Source organism: Somniosus microcephalus, chromosome 9 (genome assembly GCF_052327205.1).
Source record: "Somniosus microcephalus isolate GS21.2 chromosome 9, FLI_Smic_1.0, whole genome shotgun sequence".
Taxonomy (NCBI): Eukaryota; Metazoa; Chordata; class Chondrichthyes; order Squaliformes; family Somniosidae; genus Somniosus; species Somniosus microcephalus.
Genome location: NC_140995.1, coordinates 233,800,910 through 233,819,096, shown reverse-complemented (window position 1 = coordinate 233,819,096; position 18,187 = coordinate 233,800,910). Strand labels below are relative to the sequence as shown.

The following is an 18,187-nucleotide window of genomic DNA, read 5'->3' as shown; positions in this document are numbered from 1 at the left end:
GACGACACAAAGCTGGGTGGGAGGGTATGCTGTGAGGAGGATGTCATGAAACTCCAGTACGATTTGGACAGGTTGGGTGATTGGGCAGAAACATGGCAAATGCACTATAATGTGGATAAATGTGAGGTTATCCACTTTGGTGGCAAAAACAGGAAGGCAGATTATTATTTGAATGGCAATAGATTGGGAGAAGGGGAAGTGCAAAGAGACCTAGGTGTTCTTGTGCACCAGTCGCTGAAGGTAAGCATGCAAGTGCAGCAGGCGGTTAAGAAGGCAAATGGTATGTTGGCCTTCGTAGCAAGAGGGTTCGAGTACAAGAACAAGGATGTCTTGCTGCAGTTGTACAGGGCCTTGGTGAGACCGCACCTTGAGTATTGTGTGCAGTTTTGGTCACCTTATCTGAGGAAGGACGTTCTTGCCATGGAGGGAGTGCAGCGAAGATTCACCAGGCTGATACCTGGGATGGCAGGAATGACGTACGAGGAGAGATTGTGTCAATTGGGCTTATACTCACTGGAGTTTAGAAGATTGAGTGGGGATCTCATCGAAACCTATAAAATTCTGTCAGGTCTGGACAGACTAGATGCAGAAAGGATGTTTCTGATGGCCAGGGAGTCCAGAACCAGGGGTCATAGTCTAAGGATAAGGGGTAAGCCATTTAGGACTGAAATGAGGAGGAATTTCTTCACCCAGAGAGTGGTGAACCTGTGGAATTCTCTGCCACAGAGGGCGGTGGAGGCCAGTTCATTAAATATATTCAAGAAAGAGTTGGATATATTTCTTGAGGCTAAAGGGATCAAGGGATATGGGGAGAAGGCAGGGACAGGGTTCTGAATTTGGATGATCAGCCGTGATCTCATTGAATGGCGGAGCAGGCTCGAAGGGCCGAATGGCCTACTCCTGCTCCTATCTTCTATGTTTCTATGTTTTTGTCTCACTATAATTAGCTTTATCCAGTCAGGTACTTCGCTTTTCTATTACACTTATTACATAGAATCCACGGCCCAGAAACATTCGGCCCAACTGGTCTGTGCTGGTATTTATACTCCACATGAGCCTCCTCTCACTCTAATGACCTCTTCCCACCCTGCCCCTGTATCCCTCTATTCACTTCTTCCTCCTATATGACTCAAGCCTCCCCTTAACTACTTCAATGCTATTTGTTTCAACCACTGAATGTGGCAGCGAGTTCCACATTCTTATTATTTTCTGTGTAATAATTCAATAATGATCATGGCTGAACTTCTACATCAACTCCACTTTCCCGCCCTATCCCCATATCCCTTGATTCCCTTAGTGCCCAAAAATCTATCCATCTCAGTCTTGAATATACTCATTGACTGAGCCTCCACAGCCCTCTGGGGTAGAGAATTCACAACCCTGTGAGTGAAGAAATTTCTCCTCATCCCAGTCCTAAATGGCCGACCTCTTATCCTGAGACTATGGGGGAAAAATTCGGTTGGTTTGCGCCTCCCGTTAGCGCCTTAAGAGGGCGCTAATGGGGTGCAAAGCAACTAGCGCCCGTGCGCGGCGATGTTTGCGCCGCTCACGAAATTAACTAGACATTTTGCGGCGGCGCTAAACACTACCACCACGATCTCCTGCGCCGGCAGATTGTGATGTCAGTCGAGAGTGCAACGCTCCGTTAGCGCCCCGGATCGGATATTGAGTGGCGCCCCCTGTCTTACCGCCTGCCGCTAGCAACGACAGGTTGAGAGGAGCGTTTTGCAGTCGGGAAGGGACTGGGGGAGTGCTATTTAAAGGCGATCACTTCCTTCCTTTTTTTGTCGGTGAAATTTTTGCACCACGCATTCTGAGTGAGAGAGAGAGACTGCAGGAGATATTCAAAGCTGTGTTGAGGAGTTTTGGGTACTGAGCAGCACTTTGCAGGTTCTTTCTGATTTGATCTTCCTTGCATCGATTTAGAAGAGAATATGGGGGCTGCACTCAGCTCTTTCCCTGGGCCTCTCCATTGTTCTTTCCAACAGATTTGATGCACAGGTCTCTCCAGGCCTAGATTCAAGGCTGCAATGAGCAGGGTGTGGATGGAGAGCAAGATCGACCCTCCCCTTTAAGGACTGGCTGACGCCAGTGTGTCTGTGTTCCATTGCTGACTGACATCACATGAGCTTCGCCAGCGCTCTGAGGTAGCGCCTCACTCCTCGGTCTTTGCGCCTTAAGACAGGTGTGTAGCACCTGATTTAGCGCCCCAATCACCTCCAGGGGCAATAAAAGCCAAGTTTGCAGTCGGAGGCGATAATTGGCACCAGGCGCTAATCTTTGCGCCCGGCCGATAATTGCGATACTGAATTTCTCCCCCTATGACTCCTAGTTCTAGCCAGGTGAAACAGCCTCTTAACATCTACCCTGTCAAGCCCTTCATAATTTTAAAAACCTCTAACATGTCTCCTCTTAGCCTTCTAGGAGGTATAGAAACATAGAAGATAGGAGCAGGAGTAGGCCATTCGGCCCCTCGAGCCTGCTCCGCCATTCAATGAGATCATGGCTGATCATCCAAATTCAGTACCCTGTCCCTGCCTTCTCCCCATATCCCTTGATCCCTTTAGCCTTAAGAAATACTGTATATCTAACTCCTTCTTGAATATATTTAATATAGAAACATAGAGTAGCATAGTAGCATAATGGTTATGTTACTGGACTAATTATCCAGAGACATGAGTTTAAATCCCACCATGGCAGCTGGGGAATTTAAATTCAATTAATTTCTCAACACAAACCTATTTACTCCCTGTTCCAGTCTGCGTTTGGATGTTTAAATCTCCTACAATTATAACTCTATTGTTAATACACATCTCTCTAATCTGTCGACAACTTTCATTCCTGGGTTTCCATTTCACCGTTCATGGTCTATAACATACTCTCAGTAGTGTCATCGATCCCTTGCTATTCCTCAATTCAATCCAAAAGGATTCTATTTGGAGCACTTCTCTATTAACTCTTTACACTCTAATGCTATGATATTGTCCCTAATTAATATCACTCCCTCCCCTTTCTTCCTTCCCTATCCCTCCTGAAAGTTTTATTCCCAGATTTACTAGCTACAGCTATGTTTCAGTTGCAGTGCTATTATGTCATGATATTTTATTTTAATCAATGATTCTAGTGTGTTATTCTCTGGGCATTAATATACATTGGGGAAAAAATTTGGCAGTGACCATTTTGGGGCGCTAACATCGGCCGGCCGCAAACTTTAGCGCCCGGCGCAAATTAGCACCGTTGACCACGAAATTCGTCTCCAATGCCCCTGGAGGTGATTGGAGCACTAAATCAAGCATCACACACTTCTCTTAGAGCGCTAACATCAGGGAACGGGGCGCTACCTCAGAGCGCTACTCAAGCTCAGGCGCTTTCAATTACCTAGTAGTCAGACAGACTGGCGCCTTCCAGTTCTTAAAGGGGAGATTCAATTATGCTGCACAGCCTCACCCTGATCATTGCTGCTTGTGATCTGGGCCTGCAAGGAGGTGCAATTCTTCAACTAGGAATCTCATGGCTGCTGAGAGGCCCAGGGAGAGAGCTCGCTGGTTCAGCGACCAGACATTGGAGGCTCTGGTTGTGGCTGTGGAACGCAGACGGGCAGTGCTGTTCCCAGACACTGACAGGAGGCCATTGCCCCAGGAGTTCACAAGGATGTGGAGGGAGGTGGCCCAGTACGTCTCGTCCAGAAGCATGATCCAAAGGACTCACACCCAGTGCCGTAAGAAGTTCAACGACCTAAGGGGGGCACGGTGGTATAGTGGTTAGCGCTGTTGCCTCACAGCGCCAGGGACCCGGGTTCAAATCTGGTCTCGGGCGACTGTGTGGAGTTTGCACATTCTCCCTGTGTCTGCGTGGGTTTCCTCCGGGTGCTCCGGTTTCCTCCCACAGTCCAAAGATGTGCGGGTTAGGTTGATTTGGCTATGATAAATTGACCCTTAGTGTTAGGGGATTAAATACGTGGGGTTACGGGGATAGGGTGGGATATGTGTCGGTGCAGGCTCGATGGGCCGAAATGCCTCTATCTGCACTGTGGGGATTCTGTGAATTCAGGTGGTCAGGGTGAGTACATGCTTGAAATACCTCTACATCCCACCATTTCAACCTCACTCTGTGCACAGACGTTATAAACTGCCAAATCCCCAACACTCACCCACCAACTATGCTCATCTACTAAAACTCACATCCACATCGCGCACCTTGCAGACATTAACGGCTATTCAACTATAGTAGGCACATCTGCCAAACACATGGCTGCACACTCACTCACACGCTGTCCTTTTTCTTGCAGGCCAAGCTTGCTCATAACAGGAGGGAGCAGCTACACACGGGAGGTCAGGCGGAGCTGCACCCCCTCACACAGCTGGAGGAGCGAGTGCACAGAATCATCGCGAGTCATGTAGTTGGCGCTGTGGCAGTCGGAGAGGTCAACCCCCTTGGGGACAGCAACGGTATGTTCATCACCTCTCCCTCCTCTCTCATACCACTTCCCCTCACAACACAAGCCCTTCCCACTTTCCATCTAAGTATACTGTCTCCATTCCTTGCTCTCTTCCTGCCCCCTCCCCTCACGTTAAACCCACTCTTGTGCCTTCCTGCTTTCAGATAGTGAGCCATCATCTGAACAGACTGTCCCTCAGCCTCCCTGTGGCAGCGATGCGGTAGAGGAGGAGGAACACCAAGCCAGAGCCTCACCGCCTGCATCTCCCGAGGGCGACACATCGGATACTGGGGCCATGTGGTCGCTGGAGGGGAGCAGAGCAATTGGCTCTGATGTAGGTGAAGCTCCGGGACCCTGCGGGCAGCAGCAACGCCATGGGGAAAAGGAAGCTCGGGGGCCATCTCCCCAGGTGAGTGCGCGCACAAGTTCTGCTGCACAGGATTCGGATGAGGACCTCGATGTCGAGGCGATGAAAACACAGGCGATGAGCATGCATACTGAGCTCATGGGTGCAATGGCAAAGGTGCCCGAGAGCATGGATGCACTGGCTAGGAGCGTGGAGGAGTCCATCATCAGCAGTGCTGCCATCTGTGCGCAAACCCTCGAGCCCATCCTTGCCACTTTGCAGAGGATGGTTGACTTCCAGGGAGACCGTGGGGACCCAGAGCCCATGTCGCGTGTAATGGATGTGGTGGCAGCATCTATTGCAGCCCAGGCTGAGGCAACGCAACAGCTTTGTGCTGTAATCGAGTCACTGGTTGGTGCCATCCAATCTCAGACTGCTCTGCTGCAGCCTCAGATTGATGCCACGCAAGCGCTGACTGCTGCCATCGTCGCTGGGTCGCCCACTGTTCACCAGGGATCTGACGGTGCCACAGCAGGCCAGCAATCTGTGCTCGAGCAGATTGCTCTGAATGCTGAGATTCTGCCCCGGGGGAGTGGCAGTGTGTTGGTCGAGCAGGAAAATGCTGTCCTCTCTCAGGATGACAGCATTCCTGCTCCCACCACTGCCACTCCACCATTGCACTTGCCGCAGCCTGTAACCCAGCCATCCCAGACTGCTGCCGCCCGTGCAGAGTTGGTGCAGTCTGCAGCCGGGCCTTCCAGGCCCAGAGCTGGTCGAGGGCATCCTGCAAGGCCATCTGCAGTCTCTGGCTCCCAGACTCTGCAGCCTTCCACCAGCCTTGCTGCAGCCACTGGGGCCACATTACGGAGGAGCAGTAGGGTTGGGAGGGGGGAAGTGCAAAGGGGAGGGAGATCATTGAGGAAGGCCCAGTAAATAAAATTTTTAGAGCAAATGAGGAGAGTGTGTGTACCAAAGTTGGATGTGTTTGCAAATATATTGTTCATTTTGGTAAGAAGTATTTTCGTGTGCTAAGAACTAGTTCTGTTTGTTCATAAATTGTTGTGTTTGTTTATTATTGGTTGTGTTTAATAAGACAGAGTCGTGCAGAATAATAAATGTTTATTACAACGTTACGAATTTGGTCATGTTTCTCATTGGAACTTTGGCCGGTCATAGGGGCTGCGAGCTGGCTGTAATGATGTGGTTGTTGATCCCAAATGCCATCTGCTCTCTTTCATCGGAAGCGCTGTGTAATGAGGCGTTCACGAACGGCCCTTGCAGAAGCAACATTGAGCGGCTCCCATCTACGTTGGTGCTGCTCCTCCTCCTCTTCATCCTCCTCCTCTGCCTGCTCCTCCTCCTCTCCCTCTTAATCCTCCTGAGGTAGTCCACCAATCCCTGGTGGCAATGGCTGGGTCCTCAGAATGGCGAGGTTGTGAAGCATACAGCACACAACTATGAAAACGGATACTCGATCAGGGAAGTACTGCAGGGCTCCTCCAGAGTGGTCAAGTCAGCGGAACCTTTGCTTTAGCACACCGATGGTGTGTTTGATCAGGTTCCTGGTGGCGCTATGGCTCTCACTGTATGCGAGCTCAGCGGGAGTGTTGGAGTTACGGAGCGGTGTCATCAGCCAGGTGGCAAGTGGATAACCCTTGTCCCCGAGGAACCAGCCACGAGGTTGATGCGGTGGTTGGAACAGTGCTGGGCCACCTGTCTGGCGCAGGATGAATGCATCGTGGCTGCTGCCAGGATAGCGGGCATTGACGGCGAGGATGCGCTGTCTGTGGTCGCACACCTACTGCACGTTCAGAGGGTGGTAGCCTTTGCGGTTGCAGAACACCTCTGCATTTTGATGAGGTGCCCGCAATGGCACGTGGGTGCAGCCAATGGCGCCCTGAACCATGGGGAAGCCTGCTATCCTTGCAAAGCCACACGCGCGTTCATGCTGTTTGTCTCGGGTCATGGGGAATGAGATGTACTTCCTTCTCCTTCTGTACAGAGCATCTGTGACCTCCCGGATGCAGCAATGGACAGAGAACTGGGAGATGTTGGCAATATCCCCTGTTGAAGCCTGGAAGGAGCCACTGGCGTAGAAATTGAGAGAAACTGTGACCTTCATGGCCACCGACAGAGACGTCCTGTCCTGAGCTGAGGCTGGAGCTCTGGCTTTGGGGGTGGCAGAGCTCAGTGACCTCCTCTTCTAAGGCACTGCTCCTCGGACAGGTGAATGTTTGAGAACGGCTCCCAGAATACCCTGGGAGAGTAAGATGTGGAGCGCCCTGTTGGTCCTCCTCCCTCTGGCCTTTTTTCCAATCTTTCTCTCCGCCACCGCTGCCTCCGACGGTGAAGCTGGAGGGCGAGGCCCCGTGCCAGTACACCCCCCATTAACTCTTGTAAACATTGCACTACCAAAGGTAAGAGAAATGCAACCTGATAAATTTTGCTGACGAGTAAAACTCCTTCAAGTAGGAAACCGTCAAATCTCTCCAAACACCTCTCTGCTTCTGTCAACGCGCGAAGGCAGGATTGATTGCCGACAGGAAAAGCACGCCTTTAAATAACGCTCCTACAGCTCCCAGCCGACTGCACACCGTCCTCCTCTACCTGTCGTTCCTAGCGGCAGGCCCTGAAGCAGGGGCAAGAATTAATTTCTGGTCGGGGTGCTACTGGGGCGATGTGCGCTTGGATGACGTCATGATCTCCGGGCGCAGGAGATCGTGGCGGTAGTGTTTAGCGCCACCGCAAACCGCCAGTTGAATTTCGCGAGCGGCGCTAAAATTGACATGCATGGGCGGTAAGTTGTTAGCGCCTCGTTACCGCCCCCCGGAGGCGCTAACCAACTGAATTTTTCCCCCATTAACTTTTAGCTAGGAGTCCCTTGGTTTTGCAATTATTTAGAGATTGAATGTGGGAACTTCCAGGTCTGTATGGTGTTGTGCAGTGCAAGAACTAATTGAACTGGATATGCCCGACATTGGAATGGTGAGAATGTGAAGTAATCAAGTGGTTTTCAAATAATTCTGTCTGGGGAGCCCCTGAAAATACTGGCACACTCCTTGGCATCCCCAACCTAACTTCTGAAAGGCAGTGTCAGCTACAGGAGTGGAATTGCAGAAAACATGGTTAGTAGGAAATAACAGCAGAAATAACCTGCTAGTAAATTGACAAATACATTCAAAAAATCTAGATGCAGAATTCTCAGTTCAATACTCGTGGTGAGTGATGTCTGAGCTCCAGATGGAAAGAAATCTGATGATCTGGTAGATCCCCTTTAGAGGTGGAAACTTATGATGTAATTGTAATCTGCTGTGCATGCAGGCTGGGTGGGCATTCACAATGAGCAACTTTCAACCCCGCAGAATGATTAGCTGCTACAATTGCTAACTACAATCTACTACATATTGTAAAACATGATGGAGTCTGTCACCATTTTAACTTACGTGAGGTGCATAGAGCCAGTAGATGGGACATGGAGGACAAGCTGCTCTCTTAGGCTCCTGAATCCTCTGCAGATCCTTCAGATTGACGTGGTGGTAGATTCGGAGGTGCTTCTCGTACAATTGGCGAAGCTGTCGGATGGTCAAATAGTCCAAACCCATCAGCGCTAGGATTGTTAGGACAAACACAGCGAGTATCTTGGGACTGGCGTGTCCAAACAAGTGTTTGAAAGGACGTAACCTTACCATGACCTAAAATAAAAAGAAAAGGAATGATGGCTGCCAAATTCCTCAGCTGGTCCCGCTGCGTCGCTGTAACTCTGCTGGGGTCTCCAACGCATTTACGGTGAAGTTACAGCGGAGCAGTGGAACCAGCTCCGAGGAATTTCCCGGCCTATGATTTAATTTGAGACACGCATCATTGATTGATCAATAACTCTCCACCCACAATAATTCTTTTTCTCTCTGTTAGGATCCAATAAGACCTTTTCGGAACAAGAACGGGCCATTGGGCCCAACAAGCCCAAGCCCATTTCAATGATCAACTCCCCTTTCTCACCATACCCCTCAATCCCTTCTCTCTTCAGAAATGCATCTAATTGTCTCGAGACCATTTACATCACCCACTTCCCTGGTCATTTATTTGAAAAGATGAAAAGGTTACACCTGACTTCCCTTCTTATTCCTAACTTCCTAAGTCCCCGGTACTTGAACCCTCCGCCATTGTCAACAATTTGCCTGGATCAATTCTGTCAACTGCCTTCATAGTCTTCAAAACTTCGATTAGATCACTTTGAGGTATCTTGTTCAAAGGCCGTAAATCCTACAACAGCCTGAATTTATATAGCATCTTAAATGTAGTAAAATGTCCTAAAGCGCTTCACAGGAGCGTTACCAAACAAAATTTGACACCGAGCCACATAAGAAAGATATTAGGACAGGTGACCGAAAGCTTGATCAAAGAGGTAGGCCTAGAAATTCAGTTGCGTTCGCCAGCCGTTAGCGCCATAAGAGTAGATCTCGAGCGCTAGGCACTTAGCGGCCGGGCGCAGAATGATCTGCGCCTACGCCCAACTTCAGTTGACATTTAGCGCCGGCGCAAAGTGTTTGCACGCGCTCAGCTGCGCGCGCAACTTATGACGTCATTTCATCGTGCAACGCCGTTTGTGCGCCCCAAACCGGAACTTCAGTGGCGCCCGCCCAATGTGGGCGTGGCGCTGTTAAGAACTGTGAAGTGGAACGCAGCAGAGGCCCTGCAGGCCTCGGGGAGCGCTAATTAAAGGGCACTTAGACTGAACTATAAAGGCCAGCCATTTTGCTGCAATGACTTTAGTGCTACGGATTTCTGGACAGAGACCAAGGAAGAGACCTTACTGATTTGGGCCAACATAGGAGGTATTTTTGGCTTCTGGCCAGAGCTTGGAAATTTGACTCATTGTGATTTCACTGTTTGCAAGTATATTATGGGGGCTGCATGGGGTTCCAACCCTCAGTTCCAGCATTATGTGCGAAGGGCTCGCAGACGCTGTGTGAGAGGGGCAGCCATGCCTAGACGCAGAGGGGCCATCAGGCGTCGGCAACGTAGGCCTTACCCACTCAGGGAATACCGCCAGCAGGTGTCCTATCTCACCATGACTGCCGCGCATTGTGTTAAGAGGCTGCGCTTCAGAAGGGAGGTGGTTGCAGAGATCTGCCAGCTGCTTCACAGAGATCTGCGTCCACAGCTGATGTGCAGGACGTCTCTGTTGGTGGAAGTGAAGGTCACGGTGGCTCTGAACTTTTATGCAAGCGGCTCCTTCCAAGCCGCTGCTGGGGACATAGCGAACATCTCCCAGTTCGCCGTGCATCGCTGCATCCGGCAGGTCACCGATGCCCTTTTCACAAGGAGACACCAATTCATCTCCTTCCCCATGACCCTAGAGAGGCAGGAGCAGCGTGCAGTCGGATTTGCGAGGATCGCCGACTTCCCCATGGTGCAGGGCGCCATTGACTGCATGCATGTGGCTATGCGGGCACCTATCGACAATGCCGAGGATTACCGCAACCGGAAGGGCTACCATTCCCTCAATGTACAGCTGGTGTGTGACCACAGGCAGCGCATCCTAGCTGTCAATGCCCGCTTTCCAGGCAGCAGCCATGATGCATTTATCCTGCGCCAGACTACTGTGGCTGACATGTTCCAGGCACAGCCTCCCCCAAGAGGATGGCTTATCGGGGACAAAGGCTATCCTTTGTGTACATGGCTCATGACCCCGCTCCGCGCGCCCAGGACCCCTGCTGAGGAGGCATACAACGAAAGCCATCAAGCCACAAGGAACATCATAGAGCAAACGATTGGCGTCCTCAAGCAACGGTTCCGCTGCCTGGATCGCTCCGGGGGATCTCTCCAGTATTCGCCGGATAGAGTCTCCCAGTTCGTCGTCGTTTGCTGCATGCTGCACAACCTGGCTATCCGCAGGACTCAGGCACTGCCACCTCACGTTGGACCACCACCTCAGGAGGACGAGCAGGAGGACCATGAGGAGGAGGAGGAGTACCAGCCCAGGAGGGAGCCACAAGGTCCAAGGGCCGTCCGTCGGCGGCTTATTGAACGACACTTCTAGGCCCCCTGTCAGGGAATGGCTTGTGGCAATGAAGGCACATGAATACAGCCGCTCCGCAAGCCCTCAGCCGGTTAACGCAACAACCACTTGAAACATCACACATGGACAAGCTGAATAAATAAAAAGCTTTATTGAACAAACTCAGGGCCCTTCCCACATGAAACCCAAAAACAGACAACACCCCCAAAAAACAGTCAAAAACATATCTCACTCCCACAACCTGGGGAGGAATAACAAAACTTGTCCATCCAAATGGCCTTCATCCTCGGCCTTACCAAAAGAACCCCCCCCATAGAGAACACAACCACCCCCATATAAAAAAACAATGGCCTTCATCCTCGGCCTTACCAAAAGAACCCCCCCCATAGAGAACACAACCACCCCCATATAAAAAAACGATGGCCTTCATCCTCGGCCTTACCAAGATAAACCCCCCCATAAAGAACACAAACACCCCCATATAAAAAAACATTTGGCAACACACTCTACTTTGTGTGTCGAGAGGGCGAGTCCTTGTCCAGGCTTTTCCGGCCCCTGGCCGACCTGCTGCTCCACCTCAACCTGGGCCCTGTGGGTGTTGCAAGGCTGGGGGAAGGCTCCTGAGGGGCACATTGCGTGACGGCAGATGCCCTTGGGGGTCGGCCTAGACGAGCTCCGGCCCTCGAGGGGCCGGCTGCTGACTGCTGCAGCTGTGGCTGGGCAGCATCAGTCTCTCCAGCAGCTCATCGCAGCTTTGCTGGGGGAGTGGCAGTGGCGGCTGCAGCAATGGGGGCAAGCTGGCTGATGCCAGGCGCTCGCTGGTCGCCAGAGACACTGGCACTCGGCCGGGCTGGCACTGCAGCAAGCGCAGCAATCTGGTGAAGGCCAGACCGCTGTGCTGCAGCAGCGCGGCGGGTGCCCTGGCGATAGGTGCGTGACACAGCGAGTGTGGCAGCAGTGAGTGCCCGTACTGCCCTGGTCTGTGCCCGCATCAGACCAGCCAGTGACTGCACGGCACCACTGATCAACTCTCCACTCGCTGCCTGTGCTGCCCTGAAGTCGTCCCGACTCGCGTCCTGTGCTGCCCTGAATTCGGCCCGACTCGCGTCCTGTGCTGCCCTGAATTCGGCCCGACTCGCGTCCTGTGATGCCCCGAATTGTGCCCGACTCACGTCCTGTGATGCCCCGAATTATTCGAGACCCCTGGCCTGTGCTGCCGCGAGTTGTTCGAAACCCCTGGCCTGTGAGGCCCCGAAATCGGACACACTATGAGCCAGGGACTCAATGGCCTCAGGCAACCGTGCCAAAACCCCCATGAACTCGGTGTGCTGACGATCCGAGTCCGCGGACATTTGATCAAGGAGGCGCACCTCCTGGGCGAGGACCGTCTCCGGACTGGAGGCCGGACTCTCCCTCTGGGGAGAAGGCCGCCGAGCTGCCCGACCCTTCCCGCGTGGCTGGACGCCACTGGGCCCAGCAACTGCACTCCCCTGCAACACTTCCCCCCTCTGGGGAGAAGGCCGCCGAGCTGGCTGTCCCTCCCCGCGTGGCAGGATGCCACTGGGCACAGGAGCTACACTCCCCTGCAACACTTCCCCCCTCTGGGGAGAAGGCAGCCGTGCTGCCCGACCCTTCCCGCGTGGCTGGACGCCACTGGGCACAGGAGCTACACCCCCCTGCAACACTTCCCCCTGGCTCTCCTCCAGGCAAGACGTGTCCCCTCCATTGCCATCCCCTGGCGTGGATGAGGGTTCCCCCGATGTGCCGCCTTCCTCTTGCTCCTCCTCATCCTCCTCTTCCGAGGGACTGACACTCGCAGCTTCAGGGACCTCCTCCTCACCAGCTGAAAGCAGGAAGGCACAAGAGTAGCTTTAGAGTGAGGACAGGGCGTCAGCGAGGGAGGCATGAGTGGTGGCATTCTGCGCATTGGTCGGACAGTGGCAAAGGATGTAGATCTGAAGCGCAAGGGGAACGAGAGAGGTCCAAACGGTCATGTCCTTACCATTGGGGCCCAGCACAGGGTCGGCATCTCCAATTGCAACGGGGCCAATCACCCGGGCACCCATGAGTCGACCCACGCGCTCCTCCAGGTCACTGAGCTGCTGGAACTGGGCACGGCCTCCCCCGGTGACAGTCCGGCTCTTCAGATTCTGGGCCAGCTTGGCCTGCAAGAGAAAGGACGGCCTCTAAGTACAGTGTGGTGCCCTGTTGTTGTGTGCACTGCCTCCCATGATCGAATAGCTTGGCCAGTGTGGTGCCCTGTTGTTGTGTGCACTGCCTCCCATGGTCGAATAGCTTGGCCAGTGTGGTGCCCTGTTGTTGTGTGCACTGCCTCCCATGGTGGAATAGCTTGGCCAGTGTGTAAAGTGCAGAAAGTGCAATGGATGTTCATGCCAGTGCCATAGCTGCTGGATGAGGGCTGGCCATTAGGCCTTTGAGGTCCCTTTGCCCATAATGTGAGGTGCACATGCAAGGATGAGGAGGACACTGGAAAGGGTACTCACCCTGACCAATCGAGTGAGGTCGTTAAACTTTTTCCGGCATTGGTCACCAGTCCTGGGGACATCGCTGTTGGCTGTGACCCTCTGGGCGATTTCCCTCCAGGCTCTCCTGTACACCCTCTTGGGAGGCTTCTTGCCACTGTCCGGGAACAAGATATGGCTTCTCTTCTCCAAAGCCCTAACCAGCACCTTTAAATCATGGGCAGAGAAGCGCTGCGCTCGCTCACGGGCCCTCTGCATCCTTGCTGGCGCTATTTCTCTCCAGCAGCAGTGTTTAGGCCTAGCTGGAAGGCTGCAGTATCCAGGGCGTGGCAGCAGACCAAGTCGACCCTTCCCCTTTAAGAGCTGGCCGGCGCCAGGGTGTCTGCTGTCAATCAAAACATGACCGCACCTGCGCTGCGCCCGGCCTCGGCGGTATCAGTCTGCACCGCCGGCTTAGCGCCTAAAGATAGGCGTGCAACGCCAGATTTAGTGCTCGAGCAAACTCCTTGGCCAAAGCTACTGAATATCGGCGAAGTGGCCTCCACTTTCCGGCGGGCGCAAACTTTAGCGGCCGCCCGACTTTACCGCCCCAAAAGTGGCTATACTGAATTTCTAGGCCGTAGGCTTTAAGGAACGTCTTAAACATGAAGAGAGAGGTGGAGAGGTTTAGGCAGGGAATTCCAGAGCTTAGGGCCTAGGCAGCAGAAGGCACAGCCACCAATGGTGGAGTGATGAAAATCGGGGATGCACAAGAGGCCAGAATTGGAGGGGTGCAGAGATCGCGAAGGGTTGTAGGACTGGAGGAGGTTAGAGAGATAAGGAGGGGTGAGGCCATGAGGGATTTGAAAACAAAGATGGGAATTTTAAAATAGAGGCGCTGCCAATGTAGGTCAGCGAGCACAGGGGTGATGGGTGAACAGGTCTTGGTGCGAGTTAGCAAATGGGCAGCAGAGTTTTGGATGAGCTCAAGTTTACAAAGTTCCCTTATAACTTAAATCTGCGAGATCTGGAATAATCTTCATTGCTTGCCTCTGTCCCCTCTGACGAAGAATAATATGCTTAACAGTTGTGGGCTGCTCTATACCTCACACAGCAATAATATAACCTCTTTTGATTTATGTTCTATCATTCTGCTAAAACAATCAATTACCTCATTTCAATCCATACTATTCCCTGATTTAGTTGGGGACTTGCTCCAAGACCTTTGCCATCCTATAATCAGTTGCGAGCAGGTGTACGACACCACAATGGTTGACCTGCTCTCTCATTTCCCTTCATTCTGGAGCTGCCCCTCAAAGCTTGGTTGAGATCACAAATTGAGCATTTTAAGGAAAAGTAAGTCGGAGAGAGCAGTGTTTGCATTTTATATCAAGTCCTGTCGCCTTGATGAGAGCTGTTTTTCAAGAACAGATAAGATACAGTAGTTGTGTTTAGCTCTTAGTGGGGACTGGAATGTACATCTTGTTGGACAGTGTTATAATGAGCTGCTTTTGAAACCTGGGAAAAATAAAAATACTATATGAGTCAACAACATTGTTTAATTACTTTCCCCTCCTGCGTCCAATCCCTCCCCTAAATATGCTGCATCTAATCTCATTCTTCCAATAAACCTTTCTCCAATTCCCCCTTCACACACAGTGATAATAGAACCTCATCACTTGATCACGGAATCCTTGCACCATCAGGCAGTCTGCTGGGCCAGGATATTGGGGCAGGCAAAAATATAGAGTAAACTGTGATCGGAGGGAACAGAGGCAGGCATGTAGAATGGGGAGGGACGTGGAACCTCGGTATTATAAGTAAAGGAGTTAGAGGAAAAAAATGTAAATGAAAGAGGAAAGAGAGAGAGAAACAGAAGTCAAGGAGAAAGAGAAACGAGAGCGAGAGAACAACAGAAGTGAGAGGAGAGAGAGAAAAACAGAAGTCAATGAAACAAAGAGAAACAGAAGAGACAGAAAAAAAAGTAACAGAAGAGAAAGAGGCAGATTTGAGTTGTCTTTTATCAGTATCCTTAGCTAGAAGAATGTGAGAGACTTGGTAGACTCCCCCTGACCAAAAAGTTTAAAATGATGGAGGTGGTTGGAAAAGTTTGGAATCATTGATATAACCAATGAAAGCTCCGACATGCGCAGGAGTCTGTCTCCAACCAATAAATTACCAACTTCATTCATTTTAGCAGTGCTACAACCTAGGGGAAAATGAGACCCTCTTGAAGCAAGGTAAGGGAGAGACTTGCTGTTGAGTGGAAGGCTAAAGGAGGGGAAGAGACCCACTTGGGGAGCTGGCTGAGGAGGAAGCAGAGAGAGAGGGAACAACTTGCATTTATATAGCACCTTTAACATTAAAATAGTGCCAAAGCACTGCAGAAAGGAATAACCATTCAAAGAAGGAGGCATTAGGAGAGGTGACAAAAAGTGTGATCAAAGAGATGAGTGTTAAGGAGGGTCTTAAAGGTGGAGTGGGATGTGAACGGGTTTTAGGGTGGGAATTCCAGAGCACGGGGCCTAGAAGGTTGAAAGCATGACCACCAATGGTGGGCTAAAGGGGTAATGCAGAATAGGCCAGACTCAGAGGATTGGCGAGTTCAGGGAGGGGGTTGTTGGGCTTGAGAAGATGGAGGGGCAAAGCCATAAAGGGATATAAACACGAGGATAATAAACACGAGGATTTTAAATTGGAGTCATTGGGGGACTGGGAGCTAATGGACAGCAAGGACAGGGGGGATAGCTGAGCATGACTTGGTGTGGGATAGGGTAGAGGCAGCAGAGTTTTGGATAAGTTAAAATTTACGGTGGGTGGACAATGGGAGACCGGCCAGGAGAGCACTGGAATATTCGAGTGTGGAGGTGACAAAAGTATGGATGAGGACTTCAGCGGCAGATTGGCTGAGGCAGGGCCAGAGGTGGGCTACATCATGGAGGTAGAAGTAAAAGTTCTTTGTGATGGAGAGGATATGAGTTTGAATAGGATGTCGACCTGTAAACAGTCTGGGTATGCCTGTGAAAAACAGCTAGGGATGAGGATGGAATCAGTGGCAAGAGTATGAAGTTTGTGGGAGGGGCGAAGATGATTTCAGTTTTCTTAATGTTTAACTGGAGAAAGTTGTGGCTCATCCATCAGTGAATATTGGACTAGAAGTCTGACAAGACAGAGGCAGTGGAGGAATCGAGAGGATGTGGAGAGGTAGAGCTAAGGGTCATTAATGTACATGTGGCAACTGACCCCATGTCTTGAGTTGATGGTGCCAATGGGCAGCATGTAGCTGAGGAAGAGGAGGGGGACATGGGTAGGAGGACTTCGGAGGTAATGGTGCTGGGGTGGAAAGAGAACCCATTGCTGGAGATGCTCTGGCTACGATTGGATAGGCAAGAGTGGAACCACGCGAAGGCAATCTGCCTGAGCTTCACAATGGAGGAGAGGCGTTGGAGGAAGGTGCTGTGGTTGACTGTGCCAAAGACTTCAGACAGGCTGACAAGAATGAGGAGGGATAATGCACGATGGTCACAGTCACAGAGGATGTCATTTGTAACTTTGATTCAGTGGGATGGAAGCCTGACTGGGGAGATTCAAACTTGGAGTTGCTGGAAAGATGAACATGAATTGGGAGACAACAATACATTCAAGAACTTTGGAGAGGAAAAGGAGGTTGGAGATAGGGTGGCAGTTTGTAAGGATAGAAGGAGGGTCTTTTGAAGAGGGGATGATGATGGCAGTTTTGAAAGGGAGGCAACAGTACCTACATACAATTACATTGAATATACAGAAATAGGCCATTAGGCCCAACCAGTCAATGCCGCTTTATGTTCCTCTCGAGTCTCCTCCCATCCTTCCTCATCTAACTCTATCAGCATAACCCTCTATTCCCTTCTCCTTCATGTGCTTACTTAGCCTCCCCTTAAATGCATCTATACTATTCACCTCAGCCACTCCCTGTGGTAGTGAGTTCCACATTCTCACCACTCTCTGGGTAAAGACGTTTCTTCTGAATTCCCTATTTGATTTCTTGGTGACTATCTTATATCTCCTTAAATGTCTTAAAAGAAGTGGCTGCAGAGATAGTAGATGCATTGGTTGCAATATACCAAAATTCCCTGGATTCTGGAGAGGTCCCAGCGGATTGGGAAACCGCAAATGTAACACCCCTATTTAAGAAAGGAGGGAGACAGAAAGCAGGAAACTATAGACCAGTTAGCCTAACATCTGTCGTTGGGAAAATGTTGGCGTCCTTCATTAAGGAAGCAGTAGCAGGGCATTTGGAAAATCATAATGCAGTCAAGCTGAGTCAGCATGGTTTTATGAAAGGGAAATCATGTTTAACAAATTTGCTGGAGTTCTTTGTGAATGTAATGAGCAGGGTGGAGCCAGTGGATGTGGTGTATTTGGATTTCCAGAAGGCATTCGATAAGGTGCCACATAAAAGGTTATTGCATAAGATAAGAGCTCACGGAGTTGGGGGTAATATATTAGCATGGATAGAGAATTGGCTAACTAACAGAAAGGAGAGAGTCGGGAACGGTAACTAGTGGGGTGCCACAGGGATCGGTGCTGGGGCCTCAACTATTTACAATCTACATTAATGACTTGGATGAAGGGACCGAGTGTAATGTAGCCAAATTTGCGGATGATACAAAGATGGGTGGGAAAGCAAGTTGTGCAGAGGACTCAAAGAATCTGCAAAGGGATATAGACAGGCTAAGTGAGTGGGCAAACATTTGGCAGATAGAGTATAATGTGGGAAAGTGCGAGGTTATCTACTTTGGCAGGAAAAATAAAAAAACAAATTATTATTTAAATGGAAAGAGATTACAAAATGTTACAGTTCAGAGGGACCTGGGGGTCCTTGTGCATGAAACACAAAAAGTTAGCATGCAGATACAGCAAGTAATCAAAAAGGCAAA

General features: G+C 50.8%; 1 protein-coding gene across 4 annotated transcripts in view; it reads right to left on the bottom strand.

Annotated features, from left to right (window-relative positions):
- Positions 1 to 18,187, bottom strand: part of LOC147113128 (putative tubulin polyglutamylase ttll-15) — a 223,277-nt gene that overhangs the window by 197,194 nt on the left and 7,896 nt on the right. For all 4 annotated transcript variants that reach the window (XM_085998021.1, XM_085998022.1, XM_085998024.1 and 1 more), the window contains exon 2: positions 8,228 to 8,476. In XM_085998021.1, coding sequence (XP_085854147.1) covers positions 8,228 to 8,473 — 246 coding nt within the window. In that variant the 5' untranslated portion in view covers positions 8,474 to 8,476. The remainder of the gene's footprint in view (positions 1 to 8,227; positions 8,477 to 18,187) is intronic.